This window comes from Toxorhynchites rutilus, chromosome 2 (assembly GCF_029784135.1).
Source record: "Toxorhynchites rutilus septentrionalis strain SRP chromosome 2, ASM2978413v1, whole genome shotgun sequence".
NCBI classification, from domain to species: domain Eukaryota; kingdom Metazoa; phylum Arthropoda; class Insecta; order Diptera; family Culicidae; genus Toxorhynchites; species Toxorhynchites rutilus.
The window spans coordinates 241,254,649-241,279,685 of record NC_073745.1 but is presented as its reverse complement, the minus strand read 5'-3'; the positions used below and the strand labels follow the sequence as shown (position 1 = coordinate 241,279,685).

Here is a 25,037-nt window from a genome sequence, read left to right as displayed (position 1 = left end):
AAAGCCGGCATTGAATTATGCAACAACAAACGAAAGCAGCATTCGCGCGGATGATAACAACAGCCCCAAAATGGGTCGTATTATCATCAATCGAATGACCCGTCAAATGGGCGGCAAAAAGTCGTCGAGATCAACATTCTACGCAATGTTTACGGAATATAGGAAGGCGATAGATCGCTTCGTTTAGCCAGACACCCTTAGCATCGGATTCGCTGTTGTCTACGACGTATTGTTGGTCTGAGATAAGCGCAAAACGTCTTGACCGTTTGATCTAGAAGTCTGTTCGCTACTGCTCCCAGCATCCAGAATACGTCTGGGCGGAGAGTGAGCAAACGAATGTTCGCGATCAGCGAAAGCAATACATATACAGAAGCCATAATAAGCGGTAGTACCCTATGTTTTGAAGTGGACAATGCGACAATATGATGAAAAGATTCTTGATCGTTTTTGGTCCCGAGAGCGGAAGAAAAGGAATGAGGAAACTCAAAGACTGTAACGGATCTTCTACGCCAAATCAGTTCATATCAGTGTTATCCAAGTGTAAGCGAGTATCTAAAAGGTGACTCCTGCGGGGAGTGTGAATGTAACCAGGAGTGGTTGAAGGATGGAGTCGGTGAACAGCAGTTTGTTGAAGTACGTTTCCACAAATAGATAAACAATAATCAGCAAAACAGGTATCGATTTTCCTCGCCAAATGCAATTGTGCAATAATACCATCGATTTCAGCCATCTCGGGTTTCCACAGGCACCTTATTATTCTGTTCTGCTCCTGTTGATGTATTCGTTCTATTCTAGTCCTATCAATAAGCCGGTACAGATAACAGAGTGGTTGTGGCGGAGGACAAGCTGTTGCTGTTGCCGGCAGCCTTTTGCTCGATCTCAGTCGTTTATATTGCAACGAAGTGGTAGCACCCACTTGGCAATTGCTGGCGTGCGGTCCTTTCGGAGTTGTGGTGATTCGGATTTTGGCGTGTTTGATGGTGGCATCTTCTCGTGTTTTGTTCGATGTGATGATTTTTGTGGTTACGATAATTTTCGATAATAAAAAAAAAGTCAATTTCGATTGCTTTTAAGCGGTAGTGTAGTGTTTAGGCGAGCTTGCTGGAATCGGTAGTGATTGTGGGGGTGTTTTTTTTCTTGTTGAACCGGTATCAGGAAAATCCGTCAAAATTCCGCTGTACAGGGATCACTCGTTGCACCTCTATAAGCTCGTTTACAGAGCTAATAGAAAGAGGAAAATAATGCAGGTCATTCCATACAACGAGAAGTGAGTAGTGATTTAGGCTTTATACGTGATATTGAATATTTAGTACGCAATAAGAGCGCAACATTGTTGTTAATAGAGTATCAAATAGGTTACCTTTTCTAAAATGCATGATCTATACTTATGGTTCTCAGGACTGTAGCATTGCTAGAATATGTGGATAACAAGCTGAAGATTTATGTGTATTTTCATACCATCGCATATTCATTCAATCCAGCAACTAAAAATCTCACAAACGGATTATCCAACTGCCCAGTATGGAAGAATTAAATGATTTTATTGAAAAAACGTTATGACTGTAAGCGTGGTGTGGTTGAAATATGGAAAACGAAAACATTTCGCTCGATTTTTCTATAATATAGAATTGTCATGAATTGAGCAACTAGGGAATGAGAAATTATAAATTTCTAAAATTTCAATATTTGGCTCTATTATGTAATTAAAGTCGAACAGAACTTTTCTCGTTAGCTCTATGGTTTGCTTGCTGCATTCCTGATCTTTTGCTTTGAGAACCATTTTGGCAATGTTTCAAAATATCAAATTCCCCGCTGTTCGAGAAATAACTAGAAAAAATCCTATGGAGTCAAATCGCATGAATGAGGCGACCAATCGACAGGTCCATTTGTTGAAATAATAATAGGAGTACCGTTAAGTTTCTTGGTTTTTTTTCAAAAATTTATGCTTCATTCTGCAAAAATTGTTACAAATTTAATATTTCAAGTATCGCTAGACACAACTTTTCCCCATCTTTCTGGTAATTCACAGATCCCTTTGCGGAAATAATCGGCCGATTTGTCGGCTAACCACGAATCGATCCAATTTTTGACTTCATCAAAATTGGAAAAGTGCTGGTCAACCAGGCCATGTTGCATTGATCGAAAAAGATAGTAATCGGACGGAGCAATGTCTGGAGAATACGGTGGGTGGGATAGGACCTCCCATTTCAGCGTTTTCAAGCTTGTTTTGACAGGTTTCGCGACATGCGGCCGTGCATTGTCGTGCTGCAAAATAACTTGATCGTGTCTTTGCTCGTATTGTGGCCGTTTTTCTTTCAGTGCACGGCTCAAACGCATCAATTGTCGTCGGTAGAGGTCCCCCGTAATGGTTTCATTCGGTTTTAGCAGCTCATAGTACACCACACCCAGCTGGTCCCACCAAATAGACAGCATAACCTTCTGACCGTGGATATTCAGCGCGGTCGTCGATGTTGATGCATGATCGGAGTATCCATACGTTGTCTGACGTTTAGGATTGTCGTAATGGACCCACTTTTCATCGCCAGCAACGATTCGATGCAAAAAACTTCTTTCTTTTATGCCGTTGGAGCAGTTGTTCACACGTGAAAAAACGGCGTTCGACGTCTCGTGGCTTCAATTCATACGGCACCCAATGTCCTATCTTTCGGATCATCCCCATTGCTTTTAAACGATCGGATATGGTTTACTGAGCCACTCCAAGTGTATCTGCAAGTTCTTGTTGCGTTTGTGATGGATCTTGATCGAGTAACGACTCCAATTCTTCATCTTCAAACTTTTTTGGCGGTCCGGAACGTTCTTCGTCTTCTAAGTCAAAATTACCACTTTTAAACCGTGAAAACTATGTCTGACACTTTCGCTCAGCTTGGTCACCATAAACTTCCACCAAAATGCGATGACTTTCTGCAGCTTTTTCCTTCATTTTTAAGTAATGAAGTAACACTCCCCGCAAAAACATTCTCGTGGCACGAAATTCGACATATTCGAAGTGGCAAAAAACTATGTTGTTTACACTTCAACTTTTTGACATGTACTGAAAAAGACGCGCAATGACAGTAGCTTTCCAACGAATGTCTGGAAATTTGATTCACTGGAATAATAATCAAGTTACGCCATCTGTGGTAAAACCGAAGAAACTTACCGGAGCCCCTAATATTACAACAGTAGTCGTTCGCTAACTGAGTATTCTTTAACTAGACCGCTTTTTAATTGAGCTTGCATTAACGGATAGCAGCTACAGGCAAACCTGTTTTTGTGCGAGGGAGAGGGACCGAACAAAAAAAAATTGTACTAAACTTCACCAGTAGCTTTGAAAAATAGTTTTTGCTACAGAATTTGAAAAAAATCCAGAAAAATTTTATTTTGTCAAAAATTTACTTATTTTTTGAGTTTGAGTTTTTCGAAAACCGAAAATCATCTAAGGGGAGAGTATATATTTATATATTTATCTATACAGTCTTAGCAAAAAAAAAAATTCCTGACAGACTAAAATTAATTATTGATCCTTATACGAAACACATTTCTGGTCATATCAAATTCAAACAAATCAAACACTTCATTAAAACGTTGGCAACAAACATCCAAGGGGTTATTTTGTCCATATAGGGTGCGATGCATAGCTTGCCGAAAGAAAACAGATTGTCTGGTTATCTACCTGGAGCGTTGATTCGAAGCTTGCCCAAAAGTTCTCCACAGTAAAGATTATTGCTGATTAAGGTTGAAAATCAGCAGTCTCTGGAGAAACTCACGTCGTTTTTGCAGTGTCGGTAAGTGAATCAGTGCGCAGCGTTCTTCATATGAGGTCAGATGTGGGACGCCGCTATGTCGAAGAGCATATCGGATGAAACTTTTCTGCACACGTTCCAGGCGAGTTATGTGAACAGCGTGGTATGGGGCCCAAACAGTAACACCGTATTCCAATATACTGCGTACGAGAGACACATACAACGCTTTGAGACAATAGTCATCTCTAAATTCCTGAGTGTGGCGTCTTATGAATCCGAGAACGGCAAAAGCCTTAGCGGTAACCGTTGCAATATGCTCCGTAAATTTAAGCTTGTTGTCGAGCACGAGACCTAGATCTTTGACGGCTGCAACTCTTTCCACTTCGTTTGATCCCATCGTATACATGAAGTACATGAAATCGGGATTTTCAAAACAAAAATGGTTAACAAATGTCTTAAAATTGTATAAAACGTCAAGATTTATTGTTATCTCGAATTTTTTTTTGACAAAAATTGACTTTTTGGCGTTCGTTTGCTTTTCCGTTATTTTTTAATTCCCTTTTTTATGGACTCTCACCTTGGGTGATTTTTCGGTTTAAATCATTTCGTAAATCATGTCTGATTGAGTTGAAATATTGCATAGGTCATTTCGCGCATAAAAAAAGCTCACAAAAACAGATTTTATTGCATGTATCAATAAGGCGAGGTATCCAAATTACGTAACGCTAAAAACCAGTGTTTTGATCCCCTCCTTTCCTTTTTTTATCTGTATTATAGTGATTTTCAGCACTTTTGGCTGGTTCGTCACTTTTACTTCCATTTTTGGAAGAATGTCGGGAGTGAGAATTGAACTCGTGATCTCAGCGTGAGAGGTATGGAGGTTACCACTACGCCAGATCGCCTCCCCCTCCCTTCCTTGCGTAACGCAATTCCTATCTCTAACGCACAGTATGTAACGCAACCTCGACCCCACTCTCCTTCCTCCTTTTTGCGTTACGTAATGTGTGCACGATGCCTAATAAATGTCAAATCCATGTGCTGTCAAAAGTTGTAAGAGGCATTCGAATACAATTTTTTTTCGCACGACAAAAAAAACTCGAACTTTCAGTAGAAACCTTCGGTATATCCAATTTTACGAGGTTTAACAATGAGAAAATGTTATTAGAAATGTACATTCGCAATTGCACGAGTTTCTTTTTAGTACCCATCAAACAAGTTATTTTGAGTGAAATTCGATAACTAAGAAACACAGTTGCTCAGGGCTGTCTACATACCACGTGTACAACTTTAGGGGCGGTAGGGGGTATGAAATCGTCCACGCTTGTCCACGGAGAGGGGTGAGGGGGTACAGACTATGTCCACGTGGACACGAATAATAAATTTTTTTTTTTCAAATACAATCACCGATACATTCGAAAAATTCTAAAAAGTGTTCCGTATTCAAGCATTTTAGAATTCTCCGCCCAACTCGAGCGTTCCGTAATTATCAATAAACGGATTGCATGAGAGTACATCATATATTTTTAATAATATCATTGAACTTCCCCCTGAAAATAACTCACGTAAACTACGAACGACCGAGCTGTTTCCTATGATCCTATGACGTAAATAGTTACGGGCTTTGCATAGACGTTCATTAGGGAGCCAATGAAAATTGTCATCTCGAATTTCAAAAAGTTACTCCATAAAAATGTTCACCACCTCGAAAAAAAACTCTATGCAAAATATCACCTCAATCGGACCTAAGGGAGAGTGGCGCAAAGCGGTCAAAGTTTGAGTTTTTTGAAAATCGAAAAATCACCCAAGGGGGAGTAAAGGAAATCAGAGCTTTCGAAATAATTTTTTGATGCCAAATTTCTTAAAATGGCATGAATCGTCGAGATCTAGTGTCATCCCGAAAATATTTTTTGTCAAAAATTGCTACTCTGGGACTTATTTTCGGAATACGAAACGAAAAGTATGGCTTAGGGCGCCAATAAAAATAGTTATCTCGATTTTTCATTCGGAACTTGCTACGAAATGTTGATTTGCGCGATAATATATCCTATGCAAAATATTAGCTCATTCGGATTTCATTTACTGGTTTTGCAGACGTTACAATTTGACAGTTCTCGAAATTTTTTTGTTAAAAAAAAAGTTTTGGCGCTTGGTCGTGTTTCCGTCTGAAAAATCGATTTTTGACAAAAATCTTTTTTTTTTAGATAACTGTAAACCTCGACGTGTAATGCAATTTTAAGACATTTGACATCAAATATTATTTTTTAAACATCGATTTTCAGTGATTTTTCGTATCCCCCCTCGGTTGATTTTTCGATTTTCAAAAAACTCAAACTTTGACCGCTTTGCGCCACTCTCCCTTAGGTCCGAACAAGATGCTGAACGATAGGTGTTTCGTTCTTGACGCTTTCATGACAAGACGTGAGACGAGTAGCGAGACGTAGCTTTCAGAATTATTTACTTTTTGTTTGGTTGTGTGGTTATGGTTTCATATCAACTCGCTGTGTTTTTGTGTTTTCTCGAGGTGGTGAACGTTTTGTATGGGTAACTTTTTGAAATTTTAGAGTCGATTTTTTCCCATACATTCATTGGCACCCTAACGTTCATAGTCCAAAACTATAAAAATTAAACGATTCCGTAATGGTGGAGTTGTCATGTGATATTATGGTTGGTTTTTTCATCAAATATCACTTTCTATAAAGTTTGTTCTATCTCGAGAACAGTCAGTCTTAGGATAATAATGTCTGTATAGTTTTTCATGCAGAAGTACGTGTAAAATCAATTTTTTGTATTACTTTTCCCGAAAAGTTACAATTTTTCAAAGTATTGGAATTTTGTCAAGTTTCCACAACAGCCCATCAATTTGCTGTGCGATCGTTCGATCGATAATATCTCTGTAGTAAAAGGTTCTACTGGAATTTCATATGAATCGAATGGAAGCAAATCATCAGGTTAATTGGATTATTACTGGCGATGGTGTTAATGGATTTCCAGAAGGGATAAGTACACTTCTGAAATAAAGCTGTGAACGTAAATCAACTTTCTTGTATCAAATATGTATTCTATGTGATATCAACACATTTTTTTGCAAGTGTAAAAAAAAATCGTGAGCTGAAATTGTATTTGAGTATGACTTTAAATTCATTTATTTTTATTCGATTCACGTTTGCCATTACAATTAGTAAAACTCAAGATCAATTTTTGAAGTTGTGTAGTTTACATTCAGATGCGGATGGTTCTTCATCTGGTCAACTGTGCATTGCATGTTTCCGTGTGATAATGGAAAAACAAAAAAAAAATTGTATACTCACAAGTATTTCAAAATTATACTCATATGAAACGTGTGCTTGTGCTTTGCTTTACAGTAAAGCAGTTACATCAGGGTACAGCTTGTAAAATTTGATATAAAATAAACTGAAATGAAATAAAATGGAATTTATGCGCAATTCAGTTATTTCCTTTATTATTTTAATTAAAAAAGGAAAAACGTCCACGTGGACAAAAAGAGGTAGGAGTATGTAAATGTGTGCGATTGTCCACGGAGGGAGAGGGGGAGTCTTAAATCGTGCTTTTTCTGTCCACGTGGCATGTGGAAAGCCCCTCAGTTATCCCAGTAGCCCAGTTAGTGAACGAGTGCTGTAAACATTCAATATATTACTAGATAAATGTAAAGCACGAGACAGCATTTGTTCTATCAACGAATGTTTTCAGGGTTGCTTAAAGCCTGTCCACGTTAAATTCCGGACACTTTTCTTTCAGCGTAGTTTACGAAATATTTCACTTACATGACAGCTGAAACCCTCCTCTTTTTTTCGACGTCCAACATGTTTACATTCTTCTTTAGTTTGGTAAAATGGCGTCGAATAAAGTGGAAGTCTGCTGTACTGCCGAAGAGTACCGTGTTTAGTGTGTGCAAATCGTTTGATCAGCGCATAACTGTGGATCGGAAGGTTGGAAGTGGAAAAAATCGAAAAGTATGCTCCCGACAGATGGACCGAAAGGTGGTTGCCATTATTGAGAAACATCCTAACTTTTCAGTTATAAATTTGGCTCGAAAGGTTGGAAAATCAAAATCATCTGTACAAAAAGTGCAGCAGAGGCATGAACTGGAGGCGTACAAAGTGAAAAAGGTGCCCAATCGTGATGATAAACAAAATTTCACTGCAAAAAGCCGTGCTAAGGTGCTCTACACCCAGTTTTTGCAAAAATGTTCATGCTCCATAATGGACGATGAAACTTATGTTCTCGAAGACTTCAAACAGCTTCCGGGTCTCGCTTTTTATACTGCAATGCGAAGGAATGCCGTAGCCGAGTGTTTCTCCAAATTTCCCAAAAAGTATTTGGTTTGGCAGGTCATATGCAGTTGTGGCCGAAAATCCAAATCTCTCTCGTCACTATGCGAAATCAATCCTGGAATAAAATAATGCACATGAGGTCAAATATGTGCCAAAACAGCAAATCCACCGAACTGTCCAGAACTTCGCCCAGTGGAAAAGTACTGGGCTCTGATTAAGCGAAAACTATTCGAAACTAAGAAGAAAGCGAATGGCCTTAATGATTCCAAGAGGAGATGGAAAAGCGCCGCCGCCAGCATATCTGAGGATACTGTACGGAACCTAATGGCAGATGTTCCCAAGAAAGTTCGTGAATTTTACAGACAACGTAATCAACATCGAAGTAAGCTTTCCTTGTTCCTTGTTTCCTTGTCTATTTTACTGAAATAAACAATCGGTTTTGTTGTATTACGTGAATTTTTGTTTTACTGGCATCGCCTTGTGTCCGAAATTTAACATGGACAGGCTTTAAATACGATCTGTGTTTGTAAATAGATTTGTTCATTACGTTTGGGAAGCCCGATTGACGATTTTGACATACAGTCTATCGCAGAAATGCTACTCGACGATACTTTCCATTTATGTTGTATAAAATATTCTGAATACATTGATGCATGATGCATTAATGCTCACACATTTAACTAGCTGTACGTGCAATAAAATTCCGAGAAAAGTTTTCTGCTAACTGTTTATTCCTAAAAATTGAATACAATCTCTATTCTAGGCATCGCAAAATTGAGAGTACATCTTAAATTTCTCCGAACAAATTAGTCTTGCAAGTAAGTTTCTTTGCGAATTAGCGTGCTTTTTTCATCCGTGATCTTGCAAGTAAGTTTCTTTGCGAATTAGCGTACTTTTTTCATCCGTGACTGATGTCAACACTTAACCATTGTTTGGGCAGTGCTGGTTTTTGTATTTTATTGATGTTTGAATTTTTCTTTATCAAAATGGCAAGTTAGAGGAAAGAAATAGATATTGTTACACATACAATGATAATAAGTATGAATTGTCATTGAAAGACATTGCAGGAAATAGCAGCTGCTGTGGGAAGAACCCACTCTACAGTAAAAAAAAGCATAAACAAGTGGAAATCGAGTAATCGGTTACATATTACTAACATAGTTGTAAGACAAAAATTGTCAAAATATTGAACTCCCGGCCCGGCAGGCTAACGCCACATGTGCCTTAATAAAAAATATATTTTGGGAAAAAAAAAGTGGAAATACGAAGGAGCCATGGAAAATCTCCCGGTAGAGAACGCAAACGGATCCTATCTTCTGATGATGAACGGTTAATTGTGCAACATTGCGAAAGAACCCTAAAACAAACATTCCTAAATTGACTACCGAAGTAGCCGGCATCATTGGAAGACCTGTCTGCGCAGACACTGTCGGGAGAGCAACATACAGAACAATCTGTCGTGTTGGCCGTGAAAAGTATTACATCTCAACGGTGGATATGAAAAAACAACTACAGTTTGCTAAGGCATGTGTAAACAGACCTAAGGAGTTCTGGAACAAGGTCTTTTATACGGATGAGCCGAAAACTAATATCTTTGAATCGAATGGAAGAAGATGATTCCTAAATTGACTACCGAAGTAGCCGGCATCATTGGAAGACCTGTCTGCGGAGACACTGTCGGGAGAGCAGCATACAGAACAATCTGTCGTGTTGGCCGTGAAAAGTATTACATCTCAACGGTGGATATGAAAATACAACTACAGTTTGCTAAGGCATGTGTAAACAGACCTAAGGAGTTCTGGAACAAGGTCTTTTATACGGATGAGCCGAAAACTAATATCTTTGAATCGAATGGAAGACAGATGGCGTGAAGGAAACCAGAATCGGTACTTCAGTTTCAGCATTTGGTTATCACAGTTAAACACGGCGGTGGTAGTCAGATGATGTATGGTGTTTGTCGATTCGGCGATGGACAAGATGGCTTAATTGATCTTCCTGAAACGTAACTTGCAGTCTTCCGTTCGGAAATTCGGTCTCCTTCGTGATTACTACTTTCAATAGAATAATGATCCGAAGCAAACTGACTTCATGGTGCTGGAATGCCTGCTCTATTATGTTCCAATCATCTCAAAACACCTCCGAAATCACTAAACTTGAACACTATTGATAGGGTTTCTATCTGTCCTGATTTAGCAGGACATGTCCTGATTTTGAGATGCTTTTGGGGCGTCCTGATTTATTTTTCATATTCTAGCATTTGTCCTGATTTTCATAAGAAATTCAATTATGTTGATGAATAATTAGGGCCTTACAATTTCGCTTCAGTTAACACAGGCTCACTCACTAATAAGCCTATCGCTTTTCAATTTGTTGCAAACTAATGCAGGCTGAAAATAATGCTACTTTCTCTTCACGCTCCATAAAAATAATATCTCTTCAACTCTGAACAGTGTTGTTCCGTTCCACGTCCATTTGATTCATCCTTCACAATGAAGCGAAGTTATAAAATCGTCAAATGAAGATGAAAGTGTCTTACATCTGAATGAAAATTGTGTTTGATTTCGAACCGTATTCGCTGAAAGTAATGAATTTGACGATGTGGAAGGATGTGCAGTATGCCAGCAGGCATACTCAGTTGCTGGCGCTGGTTGTAAGACTAATATGTCCTCATATGCCTTTATTAATTCATTTTTTTTTTTTGAAAAAACAGTCCGGGAAAATCCAGTTTAGAGAAATGAAACCGAGTGAAACATTCAATTGGAAGCAGCGATGGTCCTTTAACACGTGAAACTGAAATTGACATATTCGAATGATAATGAATTCGAGCAGGTTCAATCTTCAAGAAAAGTGTTTGCTTTAAAATTCAAAGGAAATGACAGCAGAAAAGAACGAAATAGGAGAATCGATGTTCCAGTTTGAGTAGAGAATACTCGCAATCGTAAAAGATTCTGGCTAATGAGAAAAGATGAAATATAAAAATCATTTTCGTCTTCTTCTTTGAAATTTCCAAACTCTGATCATAATTAATTCATTTTTTTTGTATTTTGTTTTTGAGCAAAACATTTTTGACGTAGGATTACGTCTATCGGGAACATATTGGGATACAGTGAAAATGAAAAGTGAAAAAAGAAAAATCTACCGCATCGCGAAAATTGTCTAATTTCAAGCGCTCAATCATTTACTTAAGGATTTTCGAGATATTTGCATCAATCGATTTAGACATTCCCTAATAATATAATACGATGAACAAAATTTTATAGTTTTATGAAACTGACCATCGAACATTTGAAAAATGTCAAGCATTTTCTACCTGAAAGTCCCGCGGTCTGATTGGTCAATTGGCACAAGCAATCTGTGTTGCTCTCAGTCATCAAATTATTATCCAAGAGTTAACTAATGGAATTTTTTAAACATATCCAGAATTAATTTGCAATAATAGCTTAACGTAATCCTACGTCATATACTGTAATTTATCGGCCATGACCCTCCTGTAACTTTTTATTGGTGACAAAAATTTTAAAATGTCTAAACGTGAGTATCATTTTACCGACGAATTGCGCCGAAAGTACCTTTGTCTCACAGATAGACCTAATGATTATGAGATCAAGTACTGCACATGTGATTTATAAGTGTTGGTGGTCATTTTGTCATTTTGTTGAAACAGAACTTTTGAATCCACAATGAACCATCCATACACCGAAACATTGCAAGCATATTCAATTGGAATCCTCTTCTAAATCCATGTTGAATCATATGGTATAAAAATCACATCGCTCAGATGATTTGAGCTGCAGTAGAAACTCTTGGGGTTCTAAACAGAATAAAAGCTTCAAATTCATTAATTGTCACCGACACCATTACGCATGATGTTCGATGACTCAGAAACAGCCCATAAATCTCCTGCTCTCGTACAGAAAAAAAGCTATCACTTTCGAATTATTTTCAACGTATGGATCGTCCAAGGAATACGTTTAACAAATAGATTTAAGAAAATATTCTAGTCTAGAAATTTAAAAAAAAACATTTTTTTTCTCCATATTTCTTATGTTTAGGAATTCGAGAATATACCCTAGAAATGAATTTTCGAAAATCCCATTATTTACCGAGTTATGGCCATTCTAGTGATGCGACTTTAATCTAGTAAGGCCTTGATACAAAAACACGTTTTTCTCTAAACTTGTTTTTTCAAACACAATACATATCTCAAGTTCTACAGAACCGATTTATGTAATATATATATGAATACAATCTGTATGCATCTCTCTATCGCATGAACCAAAAATTATATTTTTTGAATCTTGCTTTTAAAAAAAAATGTGCAAAACAATTTGTCAATTTGTTTTTGTTTTTGACTTGTCCGAGGTTGATGCGATAGCAGCATCTTTACTGATTCAGAATCTATTCGATTTTTTGTTTCAGATAACCAGAAGGGCAATCCTTTTTTTGAACCCACTCACTTCATTAGCTTGTAACTGTTCTAATTATTAATATTTTTTCCGCTCAATTTTCGTTTTATTGTTAAAAGATAGATAAACAAAAAATGAAATAATTGTTAGTAAAATTATTCCTCGTTTCTTTTTTTCGAAGCTCATAAAAACGTCCGAAATTCGTGTCTCTACACTAGAATACCCCCTTAAGGCCAGGCGCAAATTGAGATGCGTATAGCGCGAGTAGCTTGGCGCGATATAGTTCCTGTTTTTGTGGTTAATGAAAACAGATAGAACGGCGCAAATTGACGAGGAGACGTGAGATGGATCAGGGCTCGTGAGACACGACTCGCGTGACGCTGTGGCTGAACCACAGTTTCTCGTGTTTGTCGTGCCGGCTATGATGGTTGTGTTGGTGAGCAATCATCTAGCGCCGTGAGTCTGGCACTGTATGGTTGTGCCGGTCAGGTGGTTGTATTAGTAAATAAATATATCGTGCAACTCTGTGTGAATCAGATATTGTATGCGAGTGGCACGTTATTCACACCAAACTGCGACTCAATATGCGCACCGCCACGCTACATTTTTGGCACATATGAGTCGTGTTGACCGTCTCGTATTAGCTCACGAGCGCTATACGCCTCTCAATTTGCGCCTAGCCTAAGAGTGGAGGCGATCTGGCGTAGTGGTAACATCCATACCTCTCACGAGTTCATTTCTCACCCCCATCATTCTTCCAAAAATGGAAGTAAAGTGACGAATCAGCTAAAAATGTTGAAAGTCACTATAATACAGAAAAAAAAATTGATTTAAGTATTTTGGTCTCTGGAAGTGTAAGTCACATACAACGTGTTTTTATTTATTTATATCTTAAAAAAATGATTATGATTCGGTCATAATCGTAGCTGTGATAGGTGTCCTGATTTTCAATTCCGACCAGATGGTACCCCTAACTATTGAGTATATATTTATGGTGGGAAATCAAGAACCATCCATGCATCAAAATCCAAGGAACGAAACGGAACTCAAGACGATGATTACGGAGATCCGGGAGGCACTTCCGGATACAGTGACCAGAAATCTCGCCTCGGTGCTTGCAAGGAAGTGCTGGACGCCAAAAGGGAACCATACCAAATACTAGGGGATTGATTTTTGTTATCTATTAACATTTCTGAACTGATTTCAATTTTCGTTTTAAGATAAACTTGAACTGTACTTTGCAACGTCTTAATTGGAGATTTTTTGTTTGTATTTTAAACATGAAGTAGAAATGTGACAATTTTAATTTTTTTCGCATCACTATATGAGAGGAAAATGGACCGATTTTACGATGAATATAAGTCGCATTCAATTATTTATTTTTTAACCCCGAAAAACTCAACAATAACAAACCAGCACGAGTTGTATACTAAATTTTGCGATTGACTGTATCGTTCTGCTTACTTTATATTTTTTTATATCCCATTTATTTGTTTAGGGCTCATTAGCATTTTAGCTGTAACAGAGCCGAATTTTAATCGTGTACATGTCACATGGTTATCATATCTATAATTAGCACATTACATAGTTGCCATTCGCCAGTATTCCTTCTATACCATTACATATGGTACATTCACACAGTAGCCATTTAGGCGTAAGAGTTATTCTTTCTGTTCTTCCATTATCCAGTTGGACCACCGGACAGCGGAGACAGTTGATTGATCATTGTTGAGTTATTTATAGAACAGTAGCCCGATGTGTCTGGCAGAGCAGAGCAGTTGTATGGATGAATCGATCTTATTTCGACCGTGGATCGATCTCCATCGCTGATGATTGTTGCGTGGACGTAGCTATTCTGTAACAACACAAAGATGGTCAATGAGGGCCCTGAGTTATGAACTCACGATCGATCGCTTACTAAGCGAACGCGCAACCAATGTGGCTACGGAGACCCCCTGTTCTGCTTACTTGATCACTTTGGTTTTTTCATATTTTTACTCATTAGATGAAGCCAAATTAAAGAAAAGATGTTAAAAGACAAAGTGGTTTTTTTCATAATCTTTCATGTGTATTATCGATGAAAAGCGCAAATAAATTTTAAAATGGTTTTTTGGTCTATACTCAAGTAATCATCGGCAGCGGAAATAAGCATTTTTTTCGGATTTGCTTGGTATAAACAACGAATGAACCTGTAACAATTCAAAGTATTTGCATCATCGCTCTTGTAGTGCGATTTACTTTGGGGATTTCAAGTGCCCGACTTGCCGTTTGACCAAGACAACAGTCGTCGTCAATACTAAAATAAGTTCCAATTTGATGTAATTATAGATAATCCTGGCATGTATTCAATAGCGAGCGAATGGAGAGAAATTATACTTGTATAAATAATATCAATAATTAAACATCAATAACACAACATTAACGTCAAGTTCAATCCTCCCAGGGAGACGTCGTGCTTCTTTCAAACTGAGACACTTTCCGTTGATAAGATAAGCGCTCCATCGTCAAACGGGCGGCCGGCCTTGTTCCGTCACCCTCCGTTGCGCGTTCGGGGTTGTTCTCACTGCACTATGTCCAATGATAATTTGCTGCTCTGTCACCAAGCGAACCTCCCTAAGACTCGTCCGTTGCCATCAGGCACCGGAACGGCGACAACCACCGGAACGACATCTCGAATAACGCTTCTGTTCGAAAAAAAAACAGCTAGGTTAGGCAGGGAGCTATCAGTAACGTGGGTCGCTCTGGACAGCAATGACTCGGTGGTTAGCATTGAGAGAGCGGGGAAATTTAGCAAAAACGTAGAAGATAGATGCCACCACTTTATCGCTCTTCGGAAGCGTTGCTAGCCCGGACAGATGAGATTTGGGTGATTCACAGCCTCAGTTGAGTTTTGTCAATGGTACTGATTGGTGTGCACCTTGCGCTGGTTTAGTCGACCGAAGCAGTGTTTGTTAAGAAACTTCGAGCGTGAATTCCTGACTTAGAAGCATTTTTAGTAGCAACGAAATGATGTAAATTGGCATTCTTCTAGTGATAAAATTCGGTTTTTTTTGAGATCGTTGACATGAAATCACGTGCCCTAAGCTTAAAGTATTCCACCTGAAGCTTGTGTTTGATTTATACATGCACTGCTCAAACAAGTCTTAGGGTTTGAGACATTTCTGTGAAGTGAACTGCATCTTTGTCCATTGCGGACAGTGCATTATCAGGATGTTGTTGAAACACTGAAATTCAAACAAAACAAACATCTCAAGCGCGAAATTATCATGCAACACAAACGTTGATTATGCTTTTTTTTTTCTGTTTGTCTCCCGACAGATTCTTCATTGAGAATTACTCGCATGTTGACGACGATGACGAGCTGTACCTGAAATACGACTGGTCCTCGGATACGATGTCTATTAAAAGTAACGCGAGGTAAGATGCTGGAAACACGGTAGCGATCAAGATAACCTAAGCAACTACTCCTTCATCTTTAGTGATTCGGCGCTCAGCACAGATCCAGATGGAAGCGGAGAACGCCTTTCGCTGGCGTACGAAAAACTAACGCAGATTCCGCGCAAAATTGCAGAAAAGTTCTCCCGGACGACGACCATACTGGATTTAAGCTACAACAATCTGAAGTGAGTAGTATAGAGTTAATACGATCTGTTTTCCCAAAAAAATCAGGTTTTCAATGCGGATGGTTTCATGTAATCATCTCACACCGCTTAGGTAGTATTCCTTTTAGACTGTCGAGCTTACTTTAAAATGACTCGATATGAACGATTATAACGTTGAAAATGGTAGAGGCATCCCTTAAAATTGAATTATTTTTCTAGGGTTAGATTCAATTCGCCTAATTATAATTAGTGTTGTGATTGTTTATCGTACCCATACACCCACGTCTCATCATCTGCACATACTTTGGTGCACTATTAAGAAGTGTAGAGTCCAAAAGGTCTTCTATTTAACAACCGACAAACTCATTGTTGTCATATGGTGAGGCACTGAAACTTATTTTTTGAACCACCCTCGTATTAGTTCAAATGGGTAGTTATGTTCATAACGAATGATGTACTTGTGGCGTGTGTTTGTTTGGATCTACAGGTGTGCTCTATAGCCGGTGTTTTATCAGGATTTGTTACAATAGCGTGATTGTCACCTTGCAAACTGAGTATGTGAGAGTTGAAGAATTTTAATAATTTAGTGTGCTCTTTTCTGTAGCGCAACAATTTTCGACAACGTAAATAAATTCGTTCTGTTCGAAAAACGAACGACTGTTAAATTATTTGGTTATTGTTTAGACAAAAATACCAAAATCGGGATTAAAAACAGGGGATTTGGTTGTATATGTATTTTTTGAAGCCAAATTTAAGGTGAAAAATACAAAATAAAAATCTTGAAAAATTTTTGTTTTTTTCTGCATAAGGCCACCCTATCGGTATTAAATACACAGTAATCGCTATCTTAACGATATCATATATAGTGTATAATTTGTGTATAAATTCATAAGAATCCGTCGAGTCGTTTCGAAGGAGTTCGACCACGAACATCGCGACACGAGATTTTATACATATACAGATGCTTCGGATTGTCCTATTTTGGTCAAACATTCACTGTTTTGTTGCGATTTTTTTTTATCTGTTACCTTTAGCGTGAGTGGTATGGATGTTATCACTACGCCAGATCACCTCCCGTTTTGTTGCGAAATTTGTTGCCATTCTATATGTAGCTTCATAAAGCCTCTCTCATAGTAGTCCTGGTCCTTATTGGCGAGAAACTCTAGCAATCGCTTTTACTTTTTTTTGATAACAACGTCTTAACACTCAGGAAGTTTTGCAATGCAAGATGGTGATCGCTTGGTGCCAGGTCCGGACTATATGTTTGATGCATCAAAACATCCCATTCAAGCTGCTGGAGTTTCTGGCTAGTCACTATAGACATGTTTGGCCTGATGGAACAAAACACCTCTTCTGTTGACCAATTCTGGACTTTTCTGGACAATCGCTGGCTTCAAACGGTCAGTTGTTGATAGAAGAGATCTGAATATTGCACTAAAAGAAATATTTAAAAAAAAATCAAATTGTGTGTATTCAGCTGTTATAGTATCGGTACCATAAACACCGTTCGCAATTTCAGCGCTCTGGCTTGCATTTTCGCCTTTATAGAAGAAAAGTGTAAAATGTGCCGAATTTACAACAAAACGGGCATGTTTCACCCAATTTGGGCAATCCGAAGCATATTAAGGGGGGTCCTCGGTCTGGAATCGGATTGCTGTACGAATTTTTAAACGCGTTTTTCTCGAAACCATCTCAGAATCTACTCGATCGATTTGGCTGAATGTTTTTAAGTGAAAATGAATTAACTAAAGCGTAGCCGTTTTTTGATATCTAATCTGTTTGATATTTACAGCGATTTTTCATAAAAAATGAGTCATATGTTTTCTTTGATAAAAAATCTCAATAACGCAAGTAGAAACTTTCCTGAGATTTTTATATTTTATGTAAAACACCCAGCTTTCGAAAAATAAGCACATCATAAAAAAGAAGCACAACTCAAGCAAATAACAAATTTCTGACATAAAAGTATACAATTGGTATGTAGTTTACAAATTTTGTTATAACTTCATTTACTGTTTAGAGATCAAATGAATCACTTTTTAAATATGTTGAACACAGTGAATAAACTAACGAAGTAACAAATTTTCAAAAACGATTACATTCGTCCAAATCAGCCAAAATGACGGAAAAAATAATCAGAAACAAAAAAAATTACTTTCTGAACTTTTAGAATATAAACAACTGAGAGTTGTATGTCTCAACACCTCGAAAACCACAAAAAGTCCTGTATATTACTTGAAAGTTCACTTAAGAAGCTTTCATTTGGTGCTAAGAGAAAAAATAAAGGTATTGGTAAGCTGATTGGTAAGAGAAATAGAAATATTCGGCAAAATCGACAAAGTGCTTATCAATCATGGCTGTAAAAAGTAGAAACTTAACGATTCAAATAAGATTCTTTTTCTATTGTTCTAACATAAAACATAAAACAAATGCTAAAAGTGTATGAAAATTCCTCTGTGCTCAATTCTTTCTAGTGATAGTCTCTAAGGCTTTCAATTAGCGGTTTCAGCAATCCTAGAAAATGTGGTTTCTGGGAAATTGTGAGGAAACGCTTTTCTTCTTATACGTGCGAAGAATTTGGCTCCAATTCCTCTTCATAGGTCCGAAAAAAGCCACGTCTAGGGACGGTGTAATGAGCGTTGAAAGTAGAGAATTAAGGTGGACACAGAATACCGCGATGTGCGTTGCTTCTCATCAGCAGTCATTGCTTGCGTTTTGTACTAAAGCATTCGCCCGACGCAGTCTGTTGATTTGCAGTCACAATCTAGCATTCGCGTCACCACTTTTCATGTAAACAAAAACAAAATAAAGGTCGTATGAAAATCTTATTCTTGTTGTGTCCACGGATCAGTTGAATGTTTCTAAAAACAACACATTGACATATCCGCGCTGGCGGCATTGAGTTTCGTTTACTAGTTCAGGGGAGAGTGAAAGAATAGCTGATTTTCAGTCGGAATGAACACGTTTTCAATTTTTTTTCTCTATTATAATGACTTTCAACATATTCCGGCTGGTTCGTCACTTTTACTTCCATTTTTGGAAGAATGTCGGAAGTGAGAATTGAACTCGTGATCTCTGCGTGTGAGGTAGCGATGTTACCACTACGCCAGATCTTCTCCACAGTTTTCAAAATTAAAATTCTGAATGAAAATTAGCTTTTCTATATCAAACTAGTATTCTATTTAAATGAAAAACATTTTTGTTTGCAGGTGGTGAAAAAGTCTCATACGAAAATTGTTCATGAAGACAACTCTATATTATGATGAAAAAATTCAGCAACAATGTTGGAATTGTTTAGCCATATGGTTGAATGAATGTCAGAAACACGTGTTTCAAGTGATCAAATAACATGATGTGAAAATTGTCATTCAAATTTTCGAATTTAAAAACCGGCTTCGTGTTTTCTAATCTGATAGAGATTACACTAATGAGTTAGGGACCCAAATTATGGCCCTAATTTGAAGTTGTCACCAGACGTCGACACCATGCCACTGTCATCGCGAATTCGGCGCAAGCAGTTTAGAACAAATGTTAGCGTTTAGTACAACGATGCTATTGACGCAACGCATTAATGTGTTCGACTAAATGGAAACATACATATTTAAAATGAAGTGTCAAAGCACAATTGTCGCAACGCGACGCATAGCGCGGCATTCTGGTCCTACCTTTACTACTAATTGTTAGTGTATTGGTGTATTTTTGCATGTACATTGGAACTTAGTTGTATATGTTCAACCTACTAACCGTAAATAAGAGATTATTTATAAAATGTTACCATGAATACCCATGTAAAAACGTTTTTGATTTTCTAAAACAACAATGATTCATCTAGACAGGACATATAAGAGTCATTCTATGAAATATTTAACCTTGTAATAGTTCTGTATAGTGCTAAGCATGATATTTTTCTGGGCGGTTATTTGATGGCTATTTACTCATCAAACTTTGATGATTTATTAAAAAATAACTAGTTGTTCTATGGTTAAGTATTATGCATTGGAAGTAGTAAAAATATGTTTTCTATTAACTATTCACAGCTTAAATAATATTCACAATATTTGTCAAGATTTATTAACTAATTTATTTATTTAAATTACTAAAAGTATTTTTTTCCGTTTTGACCCATTCTCACCCCTATCGACGGTAGTTGTAATTTTTTCAAAGAAATGAAGAAATGAACATGAAAAAGTTGTTGTTAGAAAAAAAATTTCCCTGTGAAAGTGCCCATCTTCTGATTTATGGATCAATTGTTGGAAATTGTTAGGACTATTAATATATATTTTTGATAACTCAAAAAAACTTTTTTTAAAGAAAAATAAATTCCTTTTTTTTAAATATATTTTTTTTGCAATGCAATTTTAAAAACAAAGTTTTTTTTAATTTAGCGAATTTTCTACATTTTACTCCTTGACGAGATGTTTTGAGTTTGAATTTTTGTGGAAAAACGTAAAAATTTTAAAATACCATAAAAATAGTTTCTCATTTGTACTTTCGTAATAATCCGCACCGCGGATCATCTGCTCGCGGATATTGGGGCTTCTTCTGTATTCTCAAAATACAATCTCGTCGAAACTCTCGATTTACATGATCAATAGCATGCCGAACAATTGTTTGTGGTCATCTCTAGAGGTGTCCAGAAGAAAATCGATAAAACTATTTTAGATCAACTTTCTCTTCGTTTACTTCCATTGTTAACACGCTATAACTCACAACAAAATGGAAAAATAAAAAAAAACAGCAAAAAATTACAACTTTACAACGAGCATAAATTTAAAATTGTATGATCGGTATTACACGAGATATCGATCATTACAGCCAGTATCGTGAACATAATGGATCACTTTTTCTCCAACCTAATATATTTAGCATTTAGATTATCCAGTGTGGCAACTTGGTACACAAAAAGCCATAAATCGATCGTCCGTCTAATTGTTAAGATAAAAATCGTCTATGATACAGAATGAATAATTATGGCGCTTTATCACAATCTATAATGTCGATATTCTATCTACTTGCAGAGATCTCTCCTTCCTCTCTTACTTCCGGCAGCTGAACACACTCATCCTGGATAAGAACCCCCAGCCGGACGAGAAGACCTTCCCGTCGCTGCCGAATCTCGAGCTGCTGTGGATAAATCACTGTGATATCGCCAACGTCCAAAACTGGGTCCACCGGATTCGGGACTGCTGTCCATCGCTTCGGTATCTATCGCTGCTGGGCAACCCTGGTGCGACATCGTCCTTCAACGGGAACTCTACCCTCGAGCACAACGACTACCGCATGATGGTGATCAGTATTCTGCCCCAGTTGCGCTACCTGGACGACGCCGAAGTGACCGAGGCTCAGCGGGTCCAAGCGAAGCAGTTCAGACACAACTTTAATCTCAGCCAGACACCGTTCAATATCTTCGAAAGCATCGGCCGAGCGGAGCAAATGGGCAAGAAGGCGGCCCAGAAGAAAGCCTTAGCGACAAGGGGACAGGGCGGCGGTTCCGGCGACTCTTGAAGCGATTGACTGTTGATTTCGTTTTTTGTTTATATTCGAATAGTATGACCAAAGTTTTGTGTTTTTGCAAAATTAGAAATAAGCAAGGTTGTGTCCACGGTTTGTGGAATATAATTGTGGTGAATTTATTGTATTCATATCGTTTTATACTATGTATTAAATCGACTACACTGAGACCTCTTGGGACAATGCAATCGACGCATGTCAGTAAAATTTATAATTCATTTGTCCAAATTATTACAAAGTATCACAGTTCTCACAACTTGTAAGGCTCACAATCATTCATTGTTTTTTTTTTCAAACAAATAAGGTAAATGATTTTGGTTTGTCCAGTCGAAAATATGATCTTGGCTTGTCCACTTTTTTGAATACTCTAGTTCAACGCACCTGTGTCAAATCAGATATCCAAATGATTCCAAACATATAAATAAAATAGTCTTTTTCATGATTTACAGCAGTTTAATAGTATATTTTTACGGATTCATAGGTTTTAAAGGGTTATAAAATACACATTCCATTGGTATCAATACGCCCCTCAATTGAACAGCTTTTAATCAATCACTAGATGATTATTTGGCACGTATTCAGACCTTTTCTGGTTTATAGCACTTACAAATGTTGTAAACATCATGCTTGCACACCATTTGTATCAGATTTGAATAGCTAAACCATGTAATTAACGCATTTCGATGACCTAAATTCTAATCATGAATTGTCCAATTCACTAAAGGTCTGTTCACATACCACGTGGACAACTATGGGGGGGGGGGGGTAGGCTTTACGAAAATATCCACGCTTGTCCACGGTGAGAAGGGAGGGGGTTAAGATAATGTCCACGTGGACACGTTAAAGAATATAAAAAAAAACAATCACTTCTGTTTACAAAAATACGTTCAACCTATTCTGCATTTCCAAGAAAAGCAAAAAAAAATATAAGTAAAGGGTTGAACTTTCCGATAGTTGAACATACATATTTCTTCATATCGTTTAACTTCTTCCCTAAATGTGAATTCTGGGGATAACGTACATAAACTGAGAGCGATTCACGATAATCTGTATTAGAGAGTCATTGATGAAAATAAAAAATGAAGACGTCACCAAAGTAAAAACTACTTTTATTTCTATTTCTATGTTTCAATTTTTTGTAGAACTTCAAAGTTTTGCGAGATAGAGCACGAGCAATCTCTGGATAAGTGTCCCTAGTAATGAAACAATCTTCGTTGAAATGTAACTGATGATAATCAAATGGAGACGCAGATCAAGAATAATCCTCAGTACACGACACATGAAATATTTATTTATTTATTTATTTATTTATTTATTTTTTTTGTTTATTTAATCGTTATCAACAGGCGGAATTTCGCCCCAATGATATTAATGAAAACTACGTATTTGATCAAAAAATTTTTGCCGAACAGCATTCCTTGAGTAGTGGAAGTCGAAGTCAGAAGCTACTCTGTTGAACAGACGTTGAAGACCCAATATGGCTGAGTTGTATCCATGATTGGTACGACGAAAAGGAACTCGGAGGAAAGCGTGGTCACGAAAAGTTCGAGGTTGAACCAGAAGGTTGATGTTCTCCAGAATAACTGGGCATTCTGTCCTAGCCAATAGCACATCATATACAAATAAGGCGCGGTTCACATCCCTTCGCACGTGCAACGTGTCAAGAGCCATTAGTTGGCACCGACTTTCATAGCTAGGTAGCTGATGGGGGTTACTCCAGGGTAATCGTCTTAATGCGAACCGGACAAATCGATTTTGTACAGCTTCGACTCTGTTGACTCCGTTTAGATAGTGCGGATTCCAAATTACTGAACAGTATTCCAGACTTGAACGAACTAGAGCGCTGAACATAGATTTGAGGCAGTGTACATCGGTGAAATCCCTCGCAGTGCGCATGATGAATCCAAGACTACGGGAAACTTTTCCAACCGCGTAGTTGACGTGAGTTTTGAAATCCAGTTTACAGTCTAAATACACTCCTAGATCCTTCACGCAGTCAAGTTTAGTTACAGGAGCATCGTCGAGAGAATAGTTGTAGCGAATAGGATCTTTCCTTCTTGTGAAAGTTATCGTGGAACATTTGCTTGGATTCAGTGTCATACGATTTTCCACGCACCATTTCTGGAAAATTTCATGTTGTTGTTGAAGAAACAAGGCATCAGCCTCCGAGTTAACGTTGAAAAATATTTTCATATCATCGGCGAATGAAAGATGAGGGCCTTCCAGGACGAAATTTACGTCATTAAAATAGATGAGAAATATCAGAGGGCCGAGATGACTCCCCTGAGGTATTCCTGATGTAGCAGGGAATTCTGCGGAGAAACAATCGCCTATTTTAACGGCGAGAGAGCGTCCGACCAAATATGATGTAAGCCAATGTAGAACATTGCCGTTGAAGCCAAGCTTATCCAATTTACCCACCGTAATGTCATGGTTGATTTTATCAAAGGCGGCGGACAGGTCCGTGTAAATCGCATCCGTTTGGGACATACCTCCGGACATTCCGTCAGAAATGTATGTCGTAAACGAAAGAAGATTCGTTGTGGTGGAACGCTTCGGCATGAAACCATGTTGATCGATAGATATGTAATGTTTACAGTGAGTGAAAATCGATTCGATGACTACAAGCTCAAACAGTTTAGAAGCCGCGTTCAGAGCGGAGATACCTCGGTAGTTGTCGACGTTTCTTCTATTGCCTTTTTTATGAACGGGGAAAATGTGAGCCTTCTTCCAAAGCGATGGGAAGATGCCTTTTGTCAATGAAAGATTAAACAATAAGCATAGTGGAAATAACAGCCCTGCTGCGCACTTTTTCATAATTGACGTTGGGATTCCATCTGGTCCGACGGAATTCGAGGATTTTAATTTGCAAGGATTTAATTAATTTGCCCGATTCCAACACATTATCCACGGTGATTCGGAACAACGAACTGTTCTGTATTGGGACGTTTCTTGTGGCCCTCAAGAGCTGGTCTAGGGACAGATTCTCTTTCGAGAAAGTGCTGGAAAACTTAGCAGAGAAGAGGCTACAAATTTCCTGTGTGTCAGACACTTCAAGTTCATGTTGAATTTGCGCTGAATACGACGTAGATAGATTGAATAGCATCGATTGCTTGATTTTTGGTACTGATGGTTCAGTTGTAGGTATCGTTGTTTCAAGGATGGGAGACGGTATTTCGAATATTTTCTAAGTGCAGCCTTCTTAGCGGTTTTGAGTCGACGAAGGTCGGTAGTCTGCCAGGGTTGATTAGTGGATGATCGTATAAACTTCTTCGGAACATATCTGTGGATCAGATAGCTCACAATGTTCGTGTAGGTTTGGACAGCAGCATCGACGTCGTCCTTGTCCAAGATTTCATACCAAGCAATGCCCTCAAGCTGGGTATCGAATTCTCTACGGAGAAAACTGAAATGGTTGTTTTTTCTAGGAAGCACGAACCCGCCCAATTCCAGCTTTACCTATCCGACAAAACGATCCAACAC

At 38.0% G+C, this 25,037-nt stretch overlaps 1 protein-coding gene across 4 annotated transcripts; it reads left to right on the top strand.

The window, feature by feature from the left end:
* Positions 1–479: 479 nt before the first annotated feature.
* On the top strand, positions 480–21,768 carry LOC129764149 (leucine-rich melanocyte differentiation-associated protein-like). Of its 4 annotated transcripts, none has more exons than XM_055762969.1 (4): positions 480–633; positions 15,760–15,858; positions 15,921–16,064; positions 21,062–21,768. In XM_055762969.1, exons 1-4 carry the CDS (start codon positions 605–607, stop codon positions 21,546–21,548), a joined length of 759 nt encoding a protein of 252 aa, XP_055618944.1. In that variant the 5' UTR covers positions 480–604; the 3' UTR covers positions 21,549–21,768. The 4 variants fall into 4 exon arrangements, with proteins under 4 accessions (XP_055618944.1, XP_055618947.1, XP_055618945.1 ...); XM_055762972.1 differs by having other exon boundaries at positions 622–674; XM_055762970.1 differs by lacking the exon at positions 480–633 and adding an exon at positions 864–1,267.
* Positions 21,769–25,037: the final 3,269 nt, after the last annotated feature.

Bases quoted from the DNA above. Each gene is read 5' to 3' on its own strand.
- LOC129764149 (XM_055762969.1), top strand. From the start codon at position 605: ATGGAGTCGGTGAACAGCAGTTTGTTGAA. The intron at 634-15,759 runs GTACGTTTCCAC...GTCTCCCGACAG, and splicing joins GTGAACAGCAGTTTGTTGAA to ATTCTTCATTGAGAATTACT. The intron at 16,065-21,061 runs GTGAGTAGTATA...ATCTACTTGCAG, and splicing joins TTAAGCTACAACAATCTGAA to AGATCTCTCCTTCCTCTCTT.